This window comes from Cervus elaphus, chromosome 4, assembly GCF_910594005.1.
Source record: "Cervus elaphus chromosome 4, mCerEla1.1, whole genome shotgun sequence".
Lineage (NCBI taxonomy): Eukaryota > Metazoa > Chordata > Mammalia > Artiodactyla > Cervidae > Cervus > Cervus elaphus.
In genome coordinates, this window is record NC_057818.1 from 16,297,454 (window position 1) to 16,319,569 (window position 22,116).

Sequence of the window (22,116 nt, forward strand, 5' to 3'; positions counted from 1 at the left end):
TCGCCGCCGCACTGCGCGTGCGCGCTCCGCAACGGCGCGAGGTCTGAGGGGGAATGTCGCAGCGGCTGGTGGCGGCGGCCGGCAGCAGGGCGGTGGCGGGGCCGCTCGCCGTGCTGTGGCGGTGCGGCCTTGGCCCACGAGGGGGCAGGACGTTCGGGGCAGGCGTGAGGACGCTCGGAACCGCTCAGCAGGTGAGCGGGGAGGCGCAGCCGGCCGGTTCCAGCGGGCGGTGGTCGCTCTCGACGCCGCGGTGACGCCATCCACGTGCGCCGCCGGCGCGGGGAGCGGGTGAGGTAACCAGGTGCGCGAACCCGAGCCCCAGAAGCGGAGGCGCATCGGCGGCGACCACAGTTCCGGCCAGCTGGCTGGCCCCGGGGCTCCAGCCCTTCCCAGCGGCTGAGGCGGCTGCCGCTGGCCCGAACAGGTCTCCATCTGCTTTCCTTCCTGTGGCCTCTTACGCCCTTTTCTTTGAAAGTTCCCTCAACCTCTCAGTGCCCCGCCCACTGCCCCTGCAGACCTGTTCCCCGCTCCCAAGAGCCGCATTGAGCGAATTGCCCTTGTTCGGCTGTGAGCCTACCTTATCTTCTCCGACTCTCGCTCCGACTGCGAGGGGGTAGCCTCCTGGGCTCAGAGGTGATACCACTTCTGCTCAGTGTCACAGGGTTGTTCTCCGTCATGATACAGTTTTATAAAGTGTTACGTGTTTTTGATTCAGACAGCATTCGTCGAGCCCAGTTCTACACTGTAATCATAGCTAACGTTGTTTGAGGGGTTTCACGCTGATGACTTTACAGGGACTGTCTCATTTAAGTCTTATACCCGTCCGGCAGGTAGGCGCTGCACTAAACCCTGTTCTATAGGAGAGGAGACGCTAGAGCATAGCTAGTCGGATCTCCGCTTTTAGATACCTCTGTATTGTACGCCTTCCTCTGGGTTAGATTCTCTGAAGTAGACCATATTTTAAGGTTTATTTTTGTATTGAGCATCCCAGGGGGACAGTGATCACATTGATTTCTTTTGTGGCGGACTGATGTGGAGCCTCTGGATTCTGGTCAGAGAAAGCTGTCTTGGTTTCAGACAGTATTGAAAGAGGAAGAAGGGGGCCCATGCATTTGTTTTCTGTCCTGTTTCCAGGAGTGAACTTTTACTTCTTAGCTCTTCATTTTGGGGACGGTGCACTGTCAGTTTGATTGTTTTTGGCAATATCAGTGAAAGGAGAGCCCTTCATCTGTGGCCACGTGGCAACTCAGCATTGCAGGGAACTGTTCAAGTTGTTAGCTGGATGGAATGCAGTGATTAAGGGGTGCAACACAGGTATGTCATGAGGCACTGACTTCCATGGAGCTCAGTGGTTTTAGTTAGGAAAGGAGGAAGTTGGATAATTTTTGAGTTCCTTCCCAGACAGAGCTGTTCCTCTATGGAGTCTATTAGCCATGGCATCTCATCTGGAACAGATGTGCGCTCTCCTTTGAGGGACTTGAAGGCTTAGACCGGGCGTGGGTAGTCTGGGGATGAAGTCACAGTTGCCTTCTTTTTAAAAGAAGTGCCGGAGCAGTCAGCACTCCTCAAGGGGAAGCTTATGTTTTAGATGCTTCTCGCAGTTACGTTTTCATTGACTGAGCTTCCTACATTGTCCATTCCACTCCAGAAGGAGAACCAGACGACAATATGTAGGTAACGTGTTAGGAGGTATGAAGGAGAAGGAAACAGAACAGAGGGAGTAGACAGTGAAGAGAAGGGTGGAGGAGGATGAGTGCCACCCTATGAGAGGTGGGGTAATTGACTCCTGAAGGATGTGAGGCTTGAGCAGGAACTGCCAGCAGATTTGCAAGCGCCTGCTGGGGCTGCATCTGTGTGCATCTGAGACACAGGCCGGAGTCACCTGACTCATGACCTGACAAAGAAAGGACAGTGGCACTTTGCCCGTTACGGGAAGACTGCTGTGCACAGCTTCACATGCTGGCTTTGTATATCCAGACACCAAGAATGGGTGGTAGACCCCTGTCTTGGAGAGCTGCATCTGACCTACTGTGGTCCCCTAAGCAAATCAAAACACTAAGTCGTGAAATAAAGGAGTAGGATGTTTCTCAAGATTTGAAGGCCTGAAGATCATACTTTGTCTTTCTAGGGCTGGAGACCTCCTAACACTTCTAGGAGCCCCAGCTCCCTCTCTGGGGAGCTGCTGGGGAAACCCTGGGGGCTGGGTGCCAGAGCACTCATCACATACCACTGGCTCCCAGTCACCTTACCTCAGGCCCTCGCCATCCTCTCCGGACTTCTGCGTTTTCCACCCCACACGGGAGGGCCTTGAGGAGCAGAGGGGCCCAGGACTATCTTCTTCTGTGGGCCTTTGTCTAGGCCTTCCCTCACGGTGACAGCCTTTGTGACATTACGTTCTGGTCCCCTTGTGCATGGTGACTTGCTATGTGTGGGGAGGGGACACTCATGGAGCAAAGGCTCCAGGAGCCTCATCACCATTACTGCTGTGTCTCCTTCCTGAGCCCCTTGTTTACGGTTTTCCCGGATTTCAGTATCATTCTCATGGCTTACCTGAATTTTTAGTGCTCTGTGGCCTCTGATAAGGATGTGTGAACAATCCAAATCTTTGGTTGGGGTGTTTTTTTAAACCATTTGTTAACAGACCCTTTTAAAAAAGAATTTTGTTTATTTTTAATTGGAAGATAATTGCTTTACAATAATGTGTTGGTTTCTGCCCTGCATCAACATTTAAAACAGTTTTTAAAAAAGTATTTATTTCTGTTGGCTCTGCTGGGTCTTCATGGCTGTGCAGGGGGCTACTGTCTAGTTGTGGTGCAAGGGCATCTCATTGCAGTGGCTTCTCTTGTTTCAGAGCATGGGCTCTAGAGCCAGGTCTCAGTAGCTGTCCACAGGCTTATTTGCCCTTTGGCATGTGGAATCTTTCTGGACCAGGGATCGAAACTGTGTCCCCTGCATTGGCAGGTGGACTCTTAACCAGGGGACCACCAGGCAAGTCCTGGTTGAGGTTTTTTTGGCTACAGTTAATACTAAGTGACTGTGCTTAGAGCTGGTTTTTTTACTGTGATGGCGTCTGTTGTGCTCGTTTTTCCTATAATGGCTTTTGACCTATGATAGTGAGAAACCAAAATTGTCTTTCATCCTGTCTTTAACTGATGTTAAGTATTGTTAATAGCTTATGGTAATAAAAACTGTCATTTTCCTTTTTGAGAACTCAAGAAAATACAGGGTTTCTCATGTGGTGCTGCCTGCCAGTACAGGAGACATAAGAGATGTGGGTTCAATCCCTGGGTCAGAAAGATCCCCTAGAGAAGGAAATATGAACCCACTCCTGTATTCTTGCTTGGAGAATCCCATGGACAGAGGAGCTTGGCGGGCTACAGTTCATAGGGTTGCAAAGAATCAGACACAACTGGGGCAAGTTAGCAGGCAGAAAATGTTTGCTTTCCTAACAAAACTGCTAACCTGTGGTTGATCAAAGATAAATCATAATACCCTTTGGTTTTTAAATTTCACATGATTTTGATGTTAGAATAATGTTTGTTTTAAAGGATTATTAATGTTTGTTTTAATAGCTTCAGTGACAAAAATTGCCTCAGGCAGGAAGTGATTACTTTGCAGTATTTTTTTTTTGATAGCTACAGCTATAAAAATTCTTCATGTATTTCTGCACTGAATGTAGTTTCTGTTTCTCCTGCTTGAATCATATTTGTTTTTAAGATTTTTTTTTTGACGTGTATTGGTTTTAAAGTCTTTTTTGAATTGGTTACAATATTGCTTCTGTAGTTTATAGTTGGGTTTTTTGGCCACAAATCTTAGCTCCCCAACCAGGGATTGAACTCGCACTGCCTGCATTGGAATGCAAAGTCTGAACACCTAGACCATCAGGGAGTCACATGGAATCATATTTTTAATGAGATAAAGCAGGTAAGGCCTCAGGTTTATGCCTCCTCTCGAATCCTGGTCCTTTCCAGCCTGGAACTTCCACTGTGAGAAGAGGCTGCATCAGAATTTGTGGACGCTAATTCTGTCTCCCGTTTCAGTGTCTCCAGGGAACCCGCTCTCAGCAGTCGGCTCTGCAGATAAGACTGGCGTCAGTTTCCCAGTGGCTGTGTTTAGAACCACCCAAAGGTACATGTCTTTCTCCTGCCATCGTTAGCAGCATGAGGTCGCAGGACCCGAGTGTGGCTTCCTTGGTGTCCTGTGTTGTGGGGAGCGGGGACAGGGTGCGTGATGGCCCAGCAGACCCAGCCGCCCCTCTTCTAGCTTCTGTGTGTATTCAGTCACACTTAGCTCGTCTCCCGTTTCTGGGTCACCTGTCCCACGTCTTTGCAGTGTTAATATATCAGTGAAGGTGGCAAAAGAGAAGGTGTTCCAAAAGGAAGTGGTGGGTGAATCTTTGGGGATGCCTGGGAGCAAGCCTTTGTTTCTGCATCTCTGAGGGTTAAGCTGAGTCTCATGTTTGGAAGCTTCCGGGAGCCAACACACGAGACCCTACCCCTAAAAAGGCCATAAGGGAGAAAAGCTGACGGGCAAGGCGGATCAGGTTTTCAGGGGTTTCGAAAAAGTCACTTCATGAGACCCTACCCCTAACAAGGCTGTAAGGGAGAAAACCTGATGGGCAAGGCGGATCAGGTTTTCAGGGGTTTCGAAAAAGTCACTTCATGAGACCCTACCCCTAACAAGGCCGTAAGGGAGAAAACCTGATGGGCAAGGCGGATCAGGTTTTCAGGGGTTTCGAAAAGCTGCCCCCGGCTCTCACCTTAAAGATGATATCTGTCTTTCTGATGCCTGCCTCAATGGACTACTCCCTAATTTCTCTGACACAGGCAGGAAGGCCTTCCCCGATCTCTTCCCAAATAAGAATCAATTTAGAACTTTAATCAATAAGTTTCCCAGGTGGTGGTATATTATGAGATTATTCAGGGTGAAAGGAGTGTTTTAATTTAAACTCCTTTGCTGGTAGTTTGTTAGCCAAATGCATTTATGCGCTTGGTACTAATATGCATGGTTGCTTATAATATGGTAACCATAAAATAGCATAAAGAACCTGATTATATAAAAGCCCTAATAGATATAGAGCCCTTTTAAAGGGTAAAGGAGTCCTATTAGAAAACATAAGAAAAATTATTCTATAGGTGGTTATTGGGTTGAGATTTGCTTGCTGTGTTTTTTGCTTGCTGTATTTTTGCCTTTAATGTGCTAAGGTTGTGTTATAAAAACCATTGTTAATATAGTTAAAGATCTAGAGAAATAAGAACTTAGCCCTAGTGTGGTAACAATGAGATGGTTGTTAATTGTCAGTCAGGAGTGCTAGGCAGAAGCTGCCTCACCAAAGTCACAGAGTCAGTATGGGGTAAACTTCTTAGATAAACGCAACCGACAACTTTTGCAGAAAGATTAATTTTTGTATTAACAAGAATATAATTCTACTCTGTACTGTTGCCCTATGGGACTGCTACCTTTCAGTTAAGGTCACCAGAGAAACAGAAAATAGGTTTACATTCACCTGACTTGCATAAAATGTTAATAGGCCCCCAGGCCAGAAGATAATGTACAAGACCCTCGTAAACAAAGAAGTATGCAGAAAACACCCTGGTTTCGTGAAGGACAAGCTGACGTAATGTTAAACTATCTTCCCCTTAGAAATGTACTAACTTAGGGTATAAAAGCTATGGTAAAAAATAAAGCATTGCCAGACTCTTCCAGACTCTCTGCACCCCCGTCTGGTCATTCTCTCTTTCTCTCTCTCTCTCTTTCTCTCTCTCTCCCTCGCAGACTTGGCCCTATCAAGGCTAGTCTCACGTGTCTTCTCTCTCTCGCCGATGCCATTCATCCTGAGGGTACCCCCTGGATCCTGCCGAGGCTGGACCCCGGCAGGAAGCCAGGACAGGGACCTCATGTCGACTGCAGTTAGTTTGGAGCACATGTACTCCTTGAGCACAGGCTGTGGGCTGTGCAGTGGGTCTTGGCTTGCAGAGTTCGGACTTGGAGGTGCATGTTGATCGCACCAGGCTGCAGTCAGGAAGAAAATCAGCTTCTCCCTTACTCCTCCTTATCTGTCGGACAGTCTGGCTGCTTGTGTGAGTGTGGTATGTGCTTTTAAAGTGGCAGAATCTCATTGTTTGTCCCTATGGGTTTGAGAAATTCTTTAAGAGGAGTAGAAGAAACACAGAATTAGAAATGCAACAGCTCATAAAAGGAACAATTTGACCAATCAGACTGTCAGAGTTTTACATTTGAGAATTTTTTTATTTTTTTAAACTTTAATTAATTTATTTATTTTTGGCCATGCCACACAGCATATGGGGTCTGGGTTCCCCAACCAGGGATGGAACCCAGGCCCCCTGCCGTGGAAGCGCAAGATCCTAGCCACTGGACCACCAGGGAAGTCCCACATTTGAGAATTTTTGAAGCATTCATTAATTTTGGGTTAATCTTGGGAGGTGGTAAGCAGGTGGGCTCGTGTGCAGGTGGTCTCAGCACTTCCTTCCCTTCACTGGTTTGTGGACATGGCCTCACTGCCTTCCTTTGCACCTGCATAGCTTGTGTGGATCCAAAGCCTTGACAAACCTGTCTTTGAAGTCATATCACAGTTTGGTGATGTGGGGGGTGTGCAGTGGTGTCGTCCTGCTTGGGGAGCCTGGAGCAGTGTAAGAGAAGAGGTGTGCAGAGCTCACTGGGAAGTGATTTGCTGTGACTGTAGGACTTCGTTTTTTGTCCTTCATGTTTATGCATGTGGATCTTCGCTCTACCCCATCCTGAGTTTGGCCTTTCCTGGGGTCTTCTGGGCTTTGGGGCTCTGAGTTAATGGTTGTTGCAGTGGTGCCTGTACGTCAGGGGCTGCTGTGGCCCTGGAGCTCATGCGAGTGTCGTGCTCAGGCCCTGTGTCTGCTGCTGTTGACTGGGACAGAAAGTGATTTTTGTCTCACACCTGTCTTTCCACCTTTTCTTTTCTCAGGGGAATGATTTTTTTTTTTTCTGTTTGGGGTTATTTTCCTAAGTTCATATGGGAAAACACCTTCCTGTGTATTCTCCACTCTCAACTCTTTCCGTCTGGTTTTGCACCAGAGTAACGATCTTGTGTTATTTCTTTTTGTCATTGCGTGTGTGCTGAAATGCCTTCTGGATGTTTTAATGGGAGGAATAGTTAACTTAGTTGCCTGGCAAGAGGAGGGTTTCTCCTTGTCTGTGCCCAGCTTTGCAGGACGGTTCAGGCCACCTGACCCTTAGCTTGTACTTGGAGGTAGTGGGAGCTTTAGACCACAGATGGGTGTGTCCTGAGTGAGACCCATCCCCCCAGGACATTCTTGGCACCTGATGGAAGGGTGGGGGGCTCCAGGAGTGTTTCTGGGGCTGCCCTGGTATGGTTTGAGCTGTTACTACTTTACATGCACACGTTAAGAAAGAGGCTTGGGGACTGGGTTCAGTCATCTAGTCTGTGCGTCACAAATGTTCTGAGGGGCGGTGACGTGAGTGCCAGCCTAAGGAGTTCTCTGGTGGTCCCGTGACTAGGACTTCACGCTTTCAGTGCCAAGGGCCCAGGTTTGGAGAGCTAAGATCCTGAAAGCCATGAGGCTCAGCTAGAGAAAAGCAAACCATAAGGTAACACCTCCTAGATCTCACCTGGCACACACATACAGTCACTCATGATTTCAGAAAGCATAAGAAACTGTTGCAAATTTCCCTTCTTGTCTGGAACTGTCTGGGATTGGTGTAGGCTTGCAGTCTCCACTACCCTGGCCCCTGCCCTGATCGCAGGAGGGCCCTGCAGCTTTTCCTCTGACCTTGAGAAGCTCTGCTCCTTGCCACACGCTGCACTTCCTTTACGGTCCCTGTTTATCTCCAGGAGGCAGCAGTGTTGGGGAAGTTGTGTTTTGGAAGCATTCTTCTTTTCTCTGAATCCTCCTCCTCTGGACAGTTAGGTGTGACCGTTCCCTGAGGTCAGAGTTTGTTTTTTCTTAGGAACTAATGAACCAAAGGATGCTGGCTCTGGAGCAGACAGAGGGAAGAGAAGAGGAAAGCAAGATGACTTTGCCTGGTGGAAACGGATGCAGAAGGTTTGTGTGTGTCCAGAGGGCCAATTCCAGATGGCCTGTCACTTTTCTGAGGAAGTAGTCACTGCGGGCTTGGGCTTGGTACAAACTGATTCAAAGATTCTAAGTGGTGGATTTAATTTCTAAAACTAAGATCTCCATCAGAGTGTTTAAAGACCCAGAGAAGCGATGGTTTCAGGAAGGCCAGCTGCTTTTCCTGAGGAGCCTGGGAGCTGCCGTGGCCTTACACGCCGGCAGAGGCTGCGCCCATGGAGGCCGGTGGGGGGAGGTGTGGTTTGGGTGGAGGGCTTGGCGACCTCTCCCTTGTCTGTGGAAGGGCATTTTTGTGAGAGAGCTGCTGTCTTTCAGTGTAGCCCATGTTGTGTTCTCTCCCCGCAGGGGGAGACTCCCTGGGACGACAAGGATCTCCGCAGTCTGGCCGTGCTGGGGGCAGGTGTTGCTGCGGGATTTCTCTACTTCTATTTCCGAGATCCTGGGAAGGAAATCACTTGGAAGCACTTTGTGCAGTATTACCTGGCGAGAGGTCTGGTGAGGGGATTTGCATGCTGCTGGCCTTGGAAGGAGGTGGCCTGTTGGCCTCGGGGTGCAGATGTGACTACCCTGCTGCACCCCCACACCTGCCTGCTCCCTGAAACACTCACTCATTGTGTGTTTGCTCTGGCTTCTACTTTCACTTGGTTCTGTTTGTGAATCTTGACACTCCAGTTGTGAATCTGACTCAGAGCCTTTCTCCTTGAGGGCACCCCTGGCCCACTGCTAGGCCCTGGACAGTGGGGGCCAGCACTGGCTCTGAGTCACACCCAGTGGAGTCCCCCATCCTCCCCGCACTCAGGTTTGAGCGTACACCTTCACAAGCACAGTGACCTTGCTCCCCGTTGCATGAGCAGCGCACTATGAAGGCTGGGCTTTCCTGCTGTGTGGTGACATCTGCAGGGAGTTCTCGTTTGCCCTGCGGTCTGTCCACATTCTGTCCTCAGGGAGGCCCGTGGTGATAGTCTCTACGCGGTGTGGGAAGGGCTGCTGCAGTCCCCTCTGCTGAGGACCTGTGCCCAGCAGGTGTGGCCAGAGGGGCAGGGGGAGACAGGTGTCCTCCTGTGCTTGTGGCCTGGACTGGTTCCAGATGTTCCTTGAGGTCTACGTGGCTGACAGTGACATGCTTGTCCTGGAGCACAGCACGGCCCGGAGCACAGAAGGGTGACCTGTCCATCCCCCACTCAAGCACACCTAATGCAGCCCTGGCCACACCTGTGGTGCCTGATTGGGAGCTGACGCTCGCCTGGCCTAACTAGTCCCCTCACATAAGGGGACTTCCACATCCACTGGGAGGGTCTAGCACCTGAACCTGAGGGCTGCGATTTGTTCCAGCCCCTCTGAGCTGTCTGAAGAGTCTGATAAAATCTCAGGGTGTCATAGAAATAAGTGAACTTATGTGCAGAGGTCCCTGGCCTGGACCGGTGGTTCTTTTGTGAAAGGCTTGTTTGGGAACAAAAAGCTATAACAAAACCTCAGTAGCAGTCTTCGTTTTATTCAGTTCTTTACTTATTGGCTGCGTGGTGGGACATGTGGGATCCAGTTCCCCGCCCAGGGATGGAACCCGCTCCCCTGCAGTGGAGGCTCACAGTCTTACACTGCACTGCCAGGGAAGTCCCTGCAGTCTTTGTTTCAAGCAGCATCGTTGTTTTTCCTGGTCACAAGTGTAATATGTGCTTGCTGCAAAGCATTTGGGGAAATAAAAGTATAAAGCAGGAAGTCACTGTCTGTGCACGCCCAGGGGCCTTTTCCTGTGACCCCGTTGGCCGCAGTCTGAAGGCAGGGCTGCTCACTTCTGTGCCCTGTGTCCCGTTAGCACACCGGCAGTGAGCACTGCGGTAGGGAGGCATGAGGGGTCAGCTGGCAGGAGTCTTGCAGGGCCAGGAGGACATGCTGCGCCCTCATCTCATGAACCTGAGAGCTGATGGGCCTGGCTGGCTGGGGCTCTGCATGTTGGCGGAAGAGAAACCAAGGGGGCAGTCGCCTGGAGTTCTGTCTGCCATGGTTTCTGGAGTCGTGTTGGGTGGCGGTGAAGTTCCACATTCAGGATCGTGTCCTCACCGCGCAATCCTGAGTGTTCCAGTGTTTTCCAGAAGGAGCTTTGTCATCGTGGTTAATGAGGTAGTGACAGCAGGCCGTGTCTGAAGCTCCCCAGAGGGTGTGTGGCTTCCAGGTGGTGGGCTGTAACCGGATGGACTGAGTGTTACGGGATCAGCTATCCTGTCAGTACAAGACTTTCATCTGTGTTCCTTTTGGAGTGTTTTGAAATTTTTTGTTTTGTTTTTTGGCCATGCTGCACATTTTGCGGGATCTCAGCTTCCCAACCCAACCAGCGATTGAACCAGGAGAGCCTAAGACTTATTTTAGGATCCTACTCACAGGGAACTCCCCTCCTACCCACAGGGAACTCCCCTCCTTTTGGAGTTTTAAGCCAGTTTGAAGGCTTAGTGCTCAGATGTGCCACATTTTAATTCCTCTTCTTGAATCGGTTCCTGTTTATTGCCATAATCCCAGGCTAGAATTGTCCATGTTGGTAGGAAGACAGAGCCAAAACTGTCCTGCAGAATGTGAGCTGCACTGGGACAGGTGCCACCTGTGCGTGTGGCACTTGACTGAGACCGAGGCCCAGGGTGCTGTGCTGGTCCTTAACTGGCTGTCTGTCTTCTAGGTGGATCGGCTGGAAGTCGTGAATAAACAGTTCGTGCGTGTTATTCCTGCCCCTGGGACATCACCTGAGGTGAGGGCTGGGGTCAAGGCCAGTCTTCCACGTGTAGGTTTCGGTGTCAGTGTAAGGTGTAGTCTTCTGGGATCTCCCTGATGGTCAAGTGGTTAGTACCAGGGGCCCTCATGGCCAAGGCCTCTGGTTCAGGAACTAAGATCCCACAAGCCGTGTGACCTGAAAAAGAATACGTGATAGTTTTTTGTTTTATTGGAGAAATGCCTCTCCTGGCTTCACTTTCCAGCACCCACCTGTGCCCATGTGCCTGTAGAGAACAGTCTTCCAGGTAGCATAGGACTCTAATGAAGCTGTAACTATGCTTCACTTTTGCCCAATACCATGGACAGTCACCAGCTGAGCTCTGAGAGGAGAGACTAAAATGACAGATAGGGGACAGAGGCAGACTCAGCCATTGATAGACATTTGTACTTTGACCTCAAACCTAAGCCTATGGTTTGGGGCCAGGACAGGAGGCCCATCAGAGCCACTCAGGACTTTGCTGTGAGAGAAGCTGGGGAGCGGGTGGTGGCCATGAGGGGCGGCCCCCTCCATCGCTTGGCACCTTGGTTTCTGCAGAAGTATGCATGGTTCAGCATTGGCAGTGTGGACACCTTCGAGCGCAACCTGCAGACTGCCCAGTGGGAGCTAGGCATTGAGCCCCCCAATCAGACGGCTGTGGTCTACACCACTGAGAGCGATGGGTGAGCGGGTGTGGTCGGGCCCTGGTGCTGGACACGCTGAACTTGTTCAGGCATGTTGTAGGTGTCTGCTGGTAGTCAGTGTCTGTGGGAAAGACAAGTTTGTTAGCTGTGTTTTTACTGGGGAAAGAACTGGTGGGGAAATGTTTAGCTTGGTAGCCTGAGGGCTGTGGTGTGGCAGCAGGGCAGAACTAGCTGGGAGGAGGCTGGGTCAGGGGGTTTCTGGAGGCAGGCCACGGCTGCCCTGCCCTGCCCTGCCCACAGGGGAAATCAGGCAGACAGATTCGCGTGGACAGGACCCTTTACAGTGGGTGAGGCTGTGTGTCCAGATGGATGGTGCTTGCTTTTGTGTAGCAGAGTCCACTGTTCACGGCCTGTCTCTCAAGGAAATGTGACAGATGGTTTTCTTGGCCTTTCTAGGTCTTTCTTGCGAAGCCTGGTGCCCACCCTTCTCCTGATTGGCATCTTCCTCTATGTCATGAGGAGGGGTCCGATGGGGGCTGGGCGTGGTAGGCGAGGAGGGGGCCTCTTCGGCATTGGTGAGACAATAGCCAAAATCATCAAGGATGACATCGGCGTGCGGTTTGCAGACGTGGCTGGTTGCGAAGAAGCCAAGCTGGAGATCATGGAGTTTGTGAATTTCCTGAAGAACCCCAAACAGTACCAGGACCTTGGGGCCAAAATTCCAAAGGTACTGACTTGAGAGAGCACAGGCAGATGCTTTACCAGCGTGCCACCAGGAAAGCCTTTGTCTGTAGTGTTGTTTCTCTAAATTGAACTGAGAACTTCGAAGCAGTTCTAAGTGCAGAATCATGTATTTTTATGACATTTTCTTACTATTTCAGTTTTTTGTCCGTTCAGTTTGACAGCATTTTTTTCTTTAATAATTTGCCTTGATTGCTTTATTATATAACATTTTCAGCTTCGTTTTTAAAGAAACGACTTTCTATTCTATTATTTATTGTTGAAGTATATAATTAAAGCAAGTGCAGGGAATTTTCTGATCCAGAGGCTAGGACACCGTGCTTTCACTCCTGGGGCCCAGGTGCAGTTCCTGGTTGGGGAACTGAGATTCTACAAGCTGTGTGGCGTAGCCAGAAAACCCCAGAAAATAAAGAACCAACAAGTACAAACCACCGTGAACGGGTCTGGGGTCAGCTGCCTGTCAGAAAACCCACGACTCAGCAGTGGGACAGGTGTGCATTATGGATACGGGTCAAGGCTCTGCACATAGGAAGTGGCACTGTGGAGATTGTGGCCGCTGTCTTTCCCTGGGGGTGCTTCTAGGTGTCATGGACGTTTGGAGGGCCTGGCAGAAGCTGAACCCCCTTCACAGAAAGGTCTGTGAAGAGGCTCACAGACTGCGGCCCCCTGCCCCTCTACTCCCCACACCCCCCCGCCCCAAGGTGTCTCTGGGCTCTATTCCAGGCCGCATGCTCTCCAGGGTGGAGACTCAGTGCACTGACTTTCCTGGTAGCTCTGTGTGTTTCCCTGAGACTCCTGAACAGCAGGAGAACGTGACTGACCTCTGGAGATTAGTGGGCAGTAGACCTGTGCTTCTCTTTGGCCACCTGGTAAGGTTGGCTGGAAAGCTCAGGTGTGGCGGGCCCAGGGGTCCCCTGGTCCCATGACCCACTGCTTTGTGGAGACCCTCTGTGAGTCCATATCCATGTTCATGGGGACCTGGGGACCTGGCACCTTGTGAATTTGTTTTGAGGCTCCCTCATCCTCCCCACCTTTATATGTTTTGTTTTTATTTTTACAGACTTAGGAAAAACAACTTTTTGGTCTCTTTTGAAATAAGTAGATATTAACCCATACTGTCAACTAGAAATAAAGTAGTGTAAGCCCCCCTTTAAGTCCCTCCTCATGAAAGGAATACTGAGGTGTGTTACTGGGGTGTGAATTTCAGTGTTGAGTCAGTGTAGAACCAGGCAGGTTGCGGACAGTACCACACGCAGGTGCCACTGTCGGACGTGCTGAACAGAATCACAGGAGCGAGTGTGGGGAGGGCCTCTTGCTCGTCCTGGTGTGAGTTGGTGTGTTTCATAGAGCAATTTGACAGTAAGTGTTAAAGTAAATGTTGGACCGTGAGATCCATTGAGTCCTGCCCTGGGAGCGTCACTTGAAGAAATAACCTGCTTGGTTGGACTGGGGCTTTGGGGGCCTTTCCTTTACCTGCAGCATTTGAACTTTTCATGATAAATGTGCCTTTGTCTTACAAGCAGGGTTTCAAACGGAAGGCACACCTTGGCCGAAAGCATGGAGTAGGCTGAGGAGTCAGTTGAGCGAGACTCTGCTTGGCCCCATCTCTCCCCTTTCAGAACCAGGTGTCGCCTTTCTGTTTCAGGGAGCCCTGCTCACAGGTCCTCCCGGTACCGGCAAGACACTTCTTGCCAAGGCAACCGCGGGGGAGGCTGGTGTGCCCTTCATCACCGTGAATGGGTCTGAGTTCCTGGAGATGTTTGTTGGTGTTGGCCCAGCTCGGGTAGGTAAAGGCACCCTTGTCCTTGCCCTGGCCTTTGGGTGGGACCCTGGGGATGGGCGCAGAGCACAGCATGGATGTAAAGATGACCTGGCGGGCAGACAGAGCAGCCGAGATGGGAGTCAAGCCCCAGAGGTGGGGCCTCAGCCCAGGGAACTTAGTCCTGTCCTGGCGCCAGTGACAGAGCACACTGGACTCCTATTTCAGGTTCGTGACATGTTTGCAATGGCCCGGAAAAATGCTCCCTGTATCTTGTTCGTTGATGAGATTGATGCAATTGGCCGGAAGCGTGGGCGTGGGCACTTTGGAGGCCAGAGCGAGCAGGAGAATACTCTGAACCAGCTGCTCGTGGAGATGGACGGTGAGTGGGCTTGCTCTCTGGGCAGAGCTCCCCAGGCAAGAGCCCTGCTCGCACAGTCTGAGGAATGCTGTCCTCAGGCCCCACAGTGCAGGGAGCTGCCCTCTGAGCTCAGCGGCCGGATGAGGGCTGATGCCCAGGCTGTGTCCTCGCCGCCTTTGTCCTTCTGCCTCCTGCTCCAGAACCCTGTCTCCCCCTCGGGACTCCTGCTCGGGCAGGGTCTGGTCCGGGTGACAGCCGTGGGCCTGCTGCCGCCTCTCGGGGAGGGTCTGGGCGTTTGTGCCAGATTCGGATTTGGAGAAGCTTTGACTGGACCTTGGCAGGTCCTGTGCTCACTTGGCTTTGGAGTTGAGTCAAGGTACCCAACATGACCCCAGGTTGGTCATTTGGGAGGAATCCGTGGGTCCCTGGATTCATAATCACAGTTGACTGCTGGGCCAGGGCCTGGGAGAATCATGGGGAGCAGGTGCCTGGGCCGGGAGAGTGGCCATGGCCTCCAGAACTCTCTGCCCACTGAGTCCGGGTCGCAGCTTCTCCCTGGCAGCCAGTTGGGTGACACTCAGGAGTGTCATCGACCAGAACAGGGTTTCCCCTGGGGCTAGTCACATGGCAGTCTTTGCCCAGCATGGGTCACAACCCCAGCCTCCCAGGAGGAAATATCTACTCAGACGACTGAGGCATGGGGGGCCCCTCCCTGAATCCCAGGTCCTGGGGCGGCTCAGGGGCCCAGCAGGCTTTTCTGAGGAAGAGTGCTGGTGAGTCAGGCCCTCATCCTGCTGGGCACCCCCATCCTCTCCCCACTGCATCTCCCCTGCTCTCGCCCAGCCTGGCTTCCTGGGCCCAGCAAGCCACCCAGCCATCCAGGACCTGGGTGGAGGGGTCTGCGTGGTCCCGGCAGCTCGCTGTGTGGTGTGAGAGGTTGGCAGGGATCTCTAACAAATTAAGATGGGAGTTCACACCCTGAGACTGGGCCATGGGGTTCCCAGTTGGCTGAGGAAGGTCGGGTTACAGCCAGAGATGTGAGGACTGTGGGGACCAGAGCCACCGTTTCCTGCCTGTAACGGCTCCCGGGGTGGGCAGTGGTCCCGGAAAGTTGGGGGCCAGGTGTGCAGGGGAGAGAAGACAGCTGCTGGCCGGGCCCTGCTTGGGCTCACCTGCTTCTCTCGTGTCCAGGATTCAGCTCTACCACAAACGTCGTTGTGCTGGCCGGCACCAACCGCCCCGATGTCCTTGATCCAGCCCTGATGCGGCCAGGCCGCTTCGACCGTCAGATTTACATTGGTGAGTGTGCTGAGGGTTGAAAGTTTGGCTCGATCATTAGCTATGTATTTGGAGGAGGTTTTGAGGTGCCTTAAAGCAGCTAACCCTACTTGTGAAACAGTAGAGGTGCAGGACTGGGCCCCACTTTGGGAAGAACAGGTGTGGCTGGGATGGGGAGAAGGTCATAGCAGTCCATGCAGCTGGGAGTGATGTGACAGTGTTGGGTACTTCAGCTTTTCTTTTTTGTGCACTGTTTACGAGAGAAGCATTCACCCTGGCCTTTCCCACTCGTGAGCAGATCCTGGAAACTTAGGACCTCAGTCCTGCCCAGGTCCCCTGCTGCCAGAGCAGCCATCCTGGGGATTGAGTTGTGTGGACTGGAGGCCCCACAGTGAGGAAGGTGTTTGATATGTTGGAGAGCTGAATGGATGTGACCTGTGGGTCGTTTCTGCCATGGGGAGCTCTGGCCCTGGTTGGGTAGTCAAGTGTGCAGTGCAGACATGCAGGGGAGGGTCCTCCTGGCCCTGGTGAAGCAGCTGCGGGTGACCCCACCCTGGCTACCTGTGCCTCTCTCTCTCAGGCCCCCCAGACATCAAAGGCAGGTCGTCTATCTTCAGGGTCCACCTGCGTCCACTCAAGTTGGATGAGAGCCTCAGCAAGGATGCCCTGGCGAGGAAGCTTGCAGCCCTCACTCCAGGCTTCACAGGTGAGTGATGGAGGCCGGGCGACTGCCCTGGGACTGGGCACATCATCAGCAGGTGGTTTCTGGTTGTGTCATTTGGTCCTGAAAGTGAGCCCTTGTCTTTAGGACTGTGAATCTGGTGGGCACACCCGAGGCCACAAAGCTGGCTTTTGTCAGCTTGCGCTGTGCCCCCCACCACCCGGCTCCCCCCACCGCCCCAGGAAAGTAATGTGGTGATGATGGGGATAAGGCCCCATCCGCTTGGTATGCTACCCAGGGAAGAAGTCCTGGCCAACACTTCCCACAGTGCATAAGAGATCTGAGTCTGCACATCCAGGAAGTGGGATAAAGCCCGAGATGCCCACACTGACAATATCATCCACATTGGTCAGATGTAGGGAGAGGCCTTGAGACCAGCAAGACCAAAGGGTAGCAGCTGACTTCTCTTGGAAATGGAGGCCAGGAGGCAGTGGGTCAGGCAGAACTATTCTTCCACAGTGAAGGAGAAATTAAGGCATCCCGTATAAAGGACAAGTGTGTAAAACCATAATGACATATCTGTGTTAATGGGCACACAGTGTAGAAAGATGTAACCTGTGAAGATGAGAGGGGCTGCGTAGGAGCAGAACTTTTATACATATTGTGAAGCTGGATCCTCAGCTTCACGTGGAGCTGCCAGGGGATGGAAGAGCCGCACAGCCTGTAAGCACAAAGTGGCGGACACTTCCCCAGTGTGGGGCTTCTGAGGGCGGATGCAGACCAGTAGGATAAAAGTGAGAGGCTAGGTGTGGGCCTGTTCATCTCGGTCAGTTGTTTTGTCAAGGGTGTGAAGACCATCCAACGGAGAAAGAATAGCCTGTTTGAACAGGTATTTCCACAAGCTAAAAGACGTAACTGGACGTTAGACCACATATAGCAGTCAACTCAGAGTGGATAAGAGACCTGAGCGGTGGAGTGAGAACTGTAAAAGGTCTTAAAATCTTTAGGACCTTGGATTTGGCAATGGTTTTTTAAAGCACAGACAGCAAGTGAGAAAACTATAGAATAGATTTCTTCAAAGCTAAAATCTTTTGTGCATTGAGAGACATTATTGATGTGATGAAAAGAGCCCACAGAAAGGAAGAGAATGTTTGGAAATTATGCACCTGGTAGGGTCTAGAATCCAGAATATATAAAGAACCCAATTTAAAAATGGGAAAAGCGTTTGAATAGACATTTCTCCAAAGTATACAAATGGCCAAAAACCATGTGAGAAGGTGGTCATGGTATTAGTTGTTAGGAAAATGCATATCAAAAGCACAGTGTGACACCACCTCACGCCCACCAGGATGGCCGTAAAAGACAGACGGAGGGTTGGCAGGGATGTAGGGAGATGAGCATGCTCGCATGTTGCTGGTAGGGATGTGAAGTAGTGTGGCTGTGGAAGTCGGCCTGGCACTTCTTTTAGAAGTGAAGTACAGTTAGCATATGACCTCCAGTTCCACTCCTACCTAAGAGAATTGAAAACATTTGTCTGCATAAAGGCTTGCACGTGGATGTTCACAGCAGCGTTACTCATAATAGCTAAACAGTGGAGACCACCCCAGTGTCCAGCAACGTGTCACCAGTAGATGTGTGTACGGTGGGCGGAACCTGCAGATAGAGCTGGCCATGTTACATGAGTGACTTGAGCATCTGTGGAATCTGGTGTCTCCTGTGGCTGCCTTAGGGCAGATGGAACCTTATTCAGCCATGAAAAGGAATGAAATACCAGGACATGCTCCTGACAGTGGATGCATGGGAAAACACTGTGTGTGAAATGAGCACACACAAAAGACCACATAGTGTGTGACTGCACTTACGTGAGACTTCCAGGATGGGCACGTCTGAAGACGTAGAAGGTAGAGTCATGTTTGGCTAAGCCTGGGTACAGGATCTAGCCCCAGACAGCACCTTCATGATGGGGATGTCTAAGATGAGATGACAGCAGTTGTCACACATCTTGATGAAATTACTGAAAGTCTTTGAAATGTACACATTTTTAAATGGATAGATTTTATGTTAAATGAATCACACCTCAGGAAATCATTGAGCCAAGAAACTGGCTGAAAGCAGCAGTGACAGAGCAGGTCCTGTTTTCCTTCACGCCCTTGACCTGTTTTAGCTCTGGCTCCAGTGCTGCAGAGTCCCTGTGACAGCCTGCCTTGGGCCCCTGATGGACGGTTTCTCCTTCTCCGGGTCAGGTGCTGATATTTCTAATGTTTGCAACGAAGCTGCCCTGATCGCCGCCCGCCACCTAAGCCCCTCTGTTGGGGAGAAGCACTTCGAGCAGGCCATCGAGAGGGTCATTGGAGGTAAGCTGGGACACCGTGGGTGAGTTTCCACCCTGGGACCCCAGGCTCTCTTCAGGGTACTCCACTTGGGCAACTCTCCAGACCCAGATCTGGGACGCGGGACCTGCCAGCAGCTCTCCTGCTCTTCCTGGAGCAACGTTCAGAATCTCAGAGAATTGTAACCTCCAGGGTGCTGAGTCAGACCCAGGTCTGGGTGCCCACTGTGGCCTAGAGGACGGCCTGCTGGGTGCTTCCCTGGGAAATTTGCCGGGGTCCCCAGTGCTCCCAGTGGCCAGCATACCCAGAGCGGGTGCAGGCTTCAGCCTGGGGGTCGAGATCTCTGGAGTGCCATCCTGGGGACAGAGGTCAGGGAGGCATCCGCGTGGCCAGCAGCCGTCTATGACCCCGCCCACGGCCGTGAGCACTGGCCCGTCCAGACGGTGGGTAGCTGGAGTTACTTCGTCCGCTTCACTTTGTGTTGAGGTGTGACACGTGCACAGGCATGTAGTGTCAGGAGCCCAAGGCAGTTGCCACAGCCGTTCAGTGCTGTCCTGGGCCATGCTGAGTTGAGCTGCCGTGAAACTGACACACACTAGTCGTCTGTGTCTCTCTGTGCCCTGTTCTCTGCCTGTGACTGAGTGTACAGGGTGTAGAGAACGCTCCTGTCTCCTTGCTTTGGCTTCACTACCACTTGAGCCATAGAGTAGCTAACCCTGCTGCCTAAGAACAGGTCTCCCTGAGCATATGTTGCTTGCATGGGAAGTGGAGTGGGGTGCAGGATGTCTGCAGAGCAGAAGGCAGCTTAGCATCTGGTTTGCAGGGACAGACCCCTGTGGGCCTGAGCAGTGTGTGTGGAGCCGACAGGCTGCAGGTCTGCTCTGACCAGCCCCCGGCACGCCGGAGTGGGGGCTTGGTTCCCACCTCTCTGCTGGCGTTCCTCCTGTGCCTCTCACCAGGAGTGTGACTTGCAGGCCTTGAGAAGAAGACACAGGTCCTGCAGCCCAATGAGAAGATGATGGTGGCCTACCACGAGGCTGGCCATGCAGTGGTGGGCTGGTTCCTGGAACACGCAGACCCCCTGCTCAAGGTCAGTCTGGCCCCTTACACATCTCCTGTGGGTTCAGGGCCTGCTCCTGCCCCGGGGGCCAAGGGATGGAACTGTCTAGAATGTGTCCTTGAAGGGTGGGTGGGAGGGCAGAGGCAGGGGGCTGGTTCCAGGAGGGTCTGGATCTGGCCACCTGACACCTGGAGGTTCCTGGTTAAACTCACCTCACTGTAAGCTTCTCCCCGAAGGCAGACCCCTCCACAGCTTCCTGGGGACTGTGAGACAGAGGGTATTTCTGTGTTTACCCTCAGGGTGACCCCCTGTGAGCACTGGGGCCCAGGGTCTCCTCTCCTCCCACACTTTTGTGGAGACACCCTGGGGATGACGGAGAGCCCTGCTGTGTCTGCCAGGTGTCCATCGTCCCCCGGGGCAAGGGGCTCGGCTATGCCCAGTGCCTGCCCAGGGAGCAGTACCTGTACACGCGGGAGCAGCTCTTTGACCGCATGTGCGCCATGCTGGGCGGCCGCGTGGCTGAGCAGCTGTTCTTCGGGCGGGTCACCACGGGGGCCCAGGACGACCTGAGAAAGGTCACCCAGAGCGCCTATGCCCAGGTAGAGCAGCAGCCATGGGGGGTGGGGGGCGGGGGGCTCTGCACCGGGCTGACCCCGGCGCTCGCCCGCTGCAGATCGTGCAGTTCGGGATGAGCGAGAAGTTGGGCCAGGTGTCCTTCGATCTCCCGCGGCCGGGCGAGGCACTGGTGGAGAAGCCGTTCAGCGAGGCCACGGCCCAGCTCATAGACGAGGAGGTGCGGCGGCTCATCGGCTCCGCGCATGCACGCACCCTGGACCTGCTCACCCGCTGCCGCGAGCAGGTGGACAAGGCGAGTGGGTGGCCGGACCCCGGGTGCTGGTGGGGTTCTGCAGGCGGGGCGGCCGGCTGACAGCTGCTGGGTGTCCAGGTGGGCAGGCGGCTGCTGGAGAAGGAGGTGCTGGAGCGGGCTGACATGGTGGAGCTGCTCGGGCCACGGCCGTTCGCCGAGAAGATCACCTATGAGGAGCTCGTGGAGGGCACGGGCGGCCTGGAGGAGGACACGGCCCTTCCTGAGGGTCTGCAGGGCTGGCGTGGGGGGCCGGAGGAGGGCGGCTTAGGGCGCCCGCTGCAGGAGAGCCCAGCCTAGCGTGCCTGCCTGGAGAGCAGCCTCCGGGACCCCCAGGAAGCAAATTAAAGCACATACAACCGGCAAACAGCTGTCTTCCGATCAGGACCCTTGAAGCACGGGCTTCCTGCTCCTTGCAGGCACCCTTCCACCGAGGGGGCTGGGACCCGGCCTCTATCTGAGTGGGGGGCTGGGGACCTGGTCAGTGCAGGTGCCTTCACCTGCCCCAGGGAGAGAAGGCCCAGTTCAGAAGCACTCACAGGTCAGCCCACTGTGAGGTTCAGCAGAAGAAGTGTGTAAGCCCAGAATCTAGGGGATGGCAGTTTGGGTAGCGGAAAGCCAGCTGGTCCTCAGGGATGGAGCTCACCACTCCCATAGGCATGTGGCCGGGGTTGGGGGGCCTTAGGGGCCTGAAACTGAGAGGGAGGGGTTGCCCTTTTCTCAGGGTAGGGCCTTGTTGCTGGAAAGTCTCTGGGAAGCTGTTCCTGGTGGCCTGGTTTTGTTAGAATCCAGAAGGTGACTCTGGGCTGCTCCATGGGACAGGACAGCCCCTGAGGGTGCAGTTGTCTGCACCCTGCCGGCAGTTGTCTGCTTGGACCTGGAGTGAGACTAGGGCCCGGTCCCAGGGAGCTGGATTTAGTGGAAATGGCCTCATGGGTCCCCAGCACACAGCCAGAGGGCTGGAGTCATCAGAGTCATGACAGTAGAAGCAGTTCCTGCCTTGAGGGGGTGGGGGGACAGGCTTTCTGGGCTGATAGTGGGTGAAGGGGTGCCCCCCTGTTGCCAGCCCAGCCCACACACGACCTTGGGGATGAAATTTTCCACATCATTTGGTATGTTTGCCTCAAAAATAGAATTTCCAACTTGGGACAAACACTTTCAGCTTTGCTCTTTGTAGAACATGTATTGTTGATTTTCTTGTCTCTGGGGCTTGCCCTGTATTGCAGCCTCCACCACTTAGCCTCTGTGCTAAACTGCTGGGGACCCTGCAGGGGCCTGTTCTGGGACCTTCCAATGTAGGTAATGCTCCCCTCACCCCAGGAAAGCCCCATACTGTCCCGAGCCTGGGCTGCTGCCCCTCTCCAGGTCCACGGCTCACCCCTGGTGATAGCGCCCTGCATGTGTGCCCTGTCCTCTCACCCGCTGCTGTCTGCTCAGCTTCCCTCATCTGGCTGAGCATCTGGGCTGAGGCCTGGCTGAGTGTCTGCTCAGGGAGGCTCCACCCCTTGGGAGGAACTGCCTGCTCTCTTCTTACTCTTCTGCTCACAGACTGGCCCTCCCTGCCGGCTGCCTCCCCAGATCCTGCCCTGGGCTGGG

General features: G+C 53.0%; 1 protein-coding gene across 3 annotated transcripts; it reads left to right on the plus strand.

Annotated features, from left to right (window-relative positions):
• Positions 1-5: 5 nt before the first annotated feature.
• LOC122691664 (AFG3-like protein 1) lies at positions 6-20,887 on the plus strand. 3 transcript variants are annotated; one of them, XM_043898346.1, is made up of 16 exons: positions 6-191; positions 4,041-4,128; positions 7,963-8,057; positions 8,433-8,582; positions 10,753-10,821; positions 11,380-11,504; positions 11,922-12,192; positions 13,852-13,989; positions 14,194-14,347; positions 15,518-15,625; positions 16,185-16,310; positions 18,509-18,619; positions 19,570-19,685; positions 20,054-20,254; positions 20,329-20,514; positions 20,602-20,887. In XM_043898346.1, the coding sequence occupies exons 1-16, from the start codon at positions 54-56 to the stop codon at positions 20,818-20,820; spliced, it is 2,295 nt and encodes a 764-aa protein (XP_043754281.1). In that variant the 5' UTR covers positions 6-53; the 3' UTR covers positions 20,821-20,887. The 3 variants fall into 3 exon arrangements, with proteins under 3 accessions (XP_043754281.1, XP_043754279.1, XP_043754282.1); XM_043898344.1 differs by having other exon boundaries at positions 7-191; positions 20,329-20,523; XM_043898347.1 differs by lacking the exons at positions 6-191; positions 4,041-4,128; positions 7,963-8,057; positions 8,433-8,582 and adding an exon at positions 9,820-10,205 and having other exon boundaries at positions 20,329-20,523.
• The last annotated feature ends 1,229 nt before the right edge of the window (positions 20,888-22,116 follow it).

What these genes read in the sequence shown, in the direction of transcription:
- LOC122691664 (XM_043898344.1), top strand. Translation starts at nt 54, where the DNA reads ATGTCGCAGCGGCTGGTGGCGGCGGCCGGCAGCAGGGCGGTGGCGGGG. An exon ending in GCTGCTCGTGGAGATGGACG is followed by an intron (nt 14,348 to 15,517) that starts GTGAGTGGGCTT and finishes TCTCGTGTCCAG; the next exon opens with GATTCAGCTCTACCACAAAC. An exon ending in CCTCACTCCAGGCTTCACAG is followed by an intron (nt 16,311 to 18,508) that starts GTGAGTGATGGA and finishes TCTCCGGGTCAG; the next exon opens with GTGCTGATATTTCTAATGTT.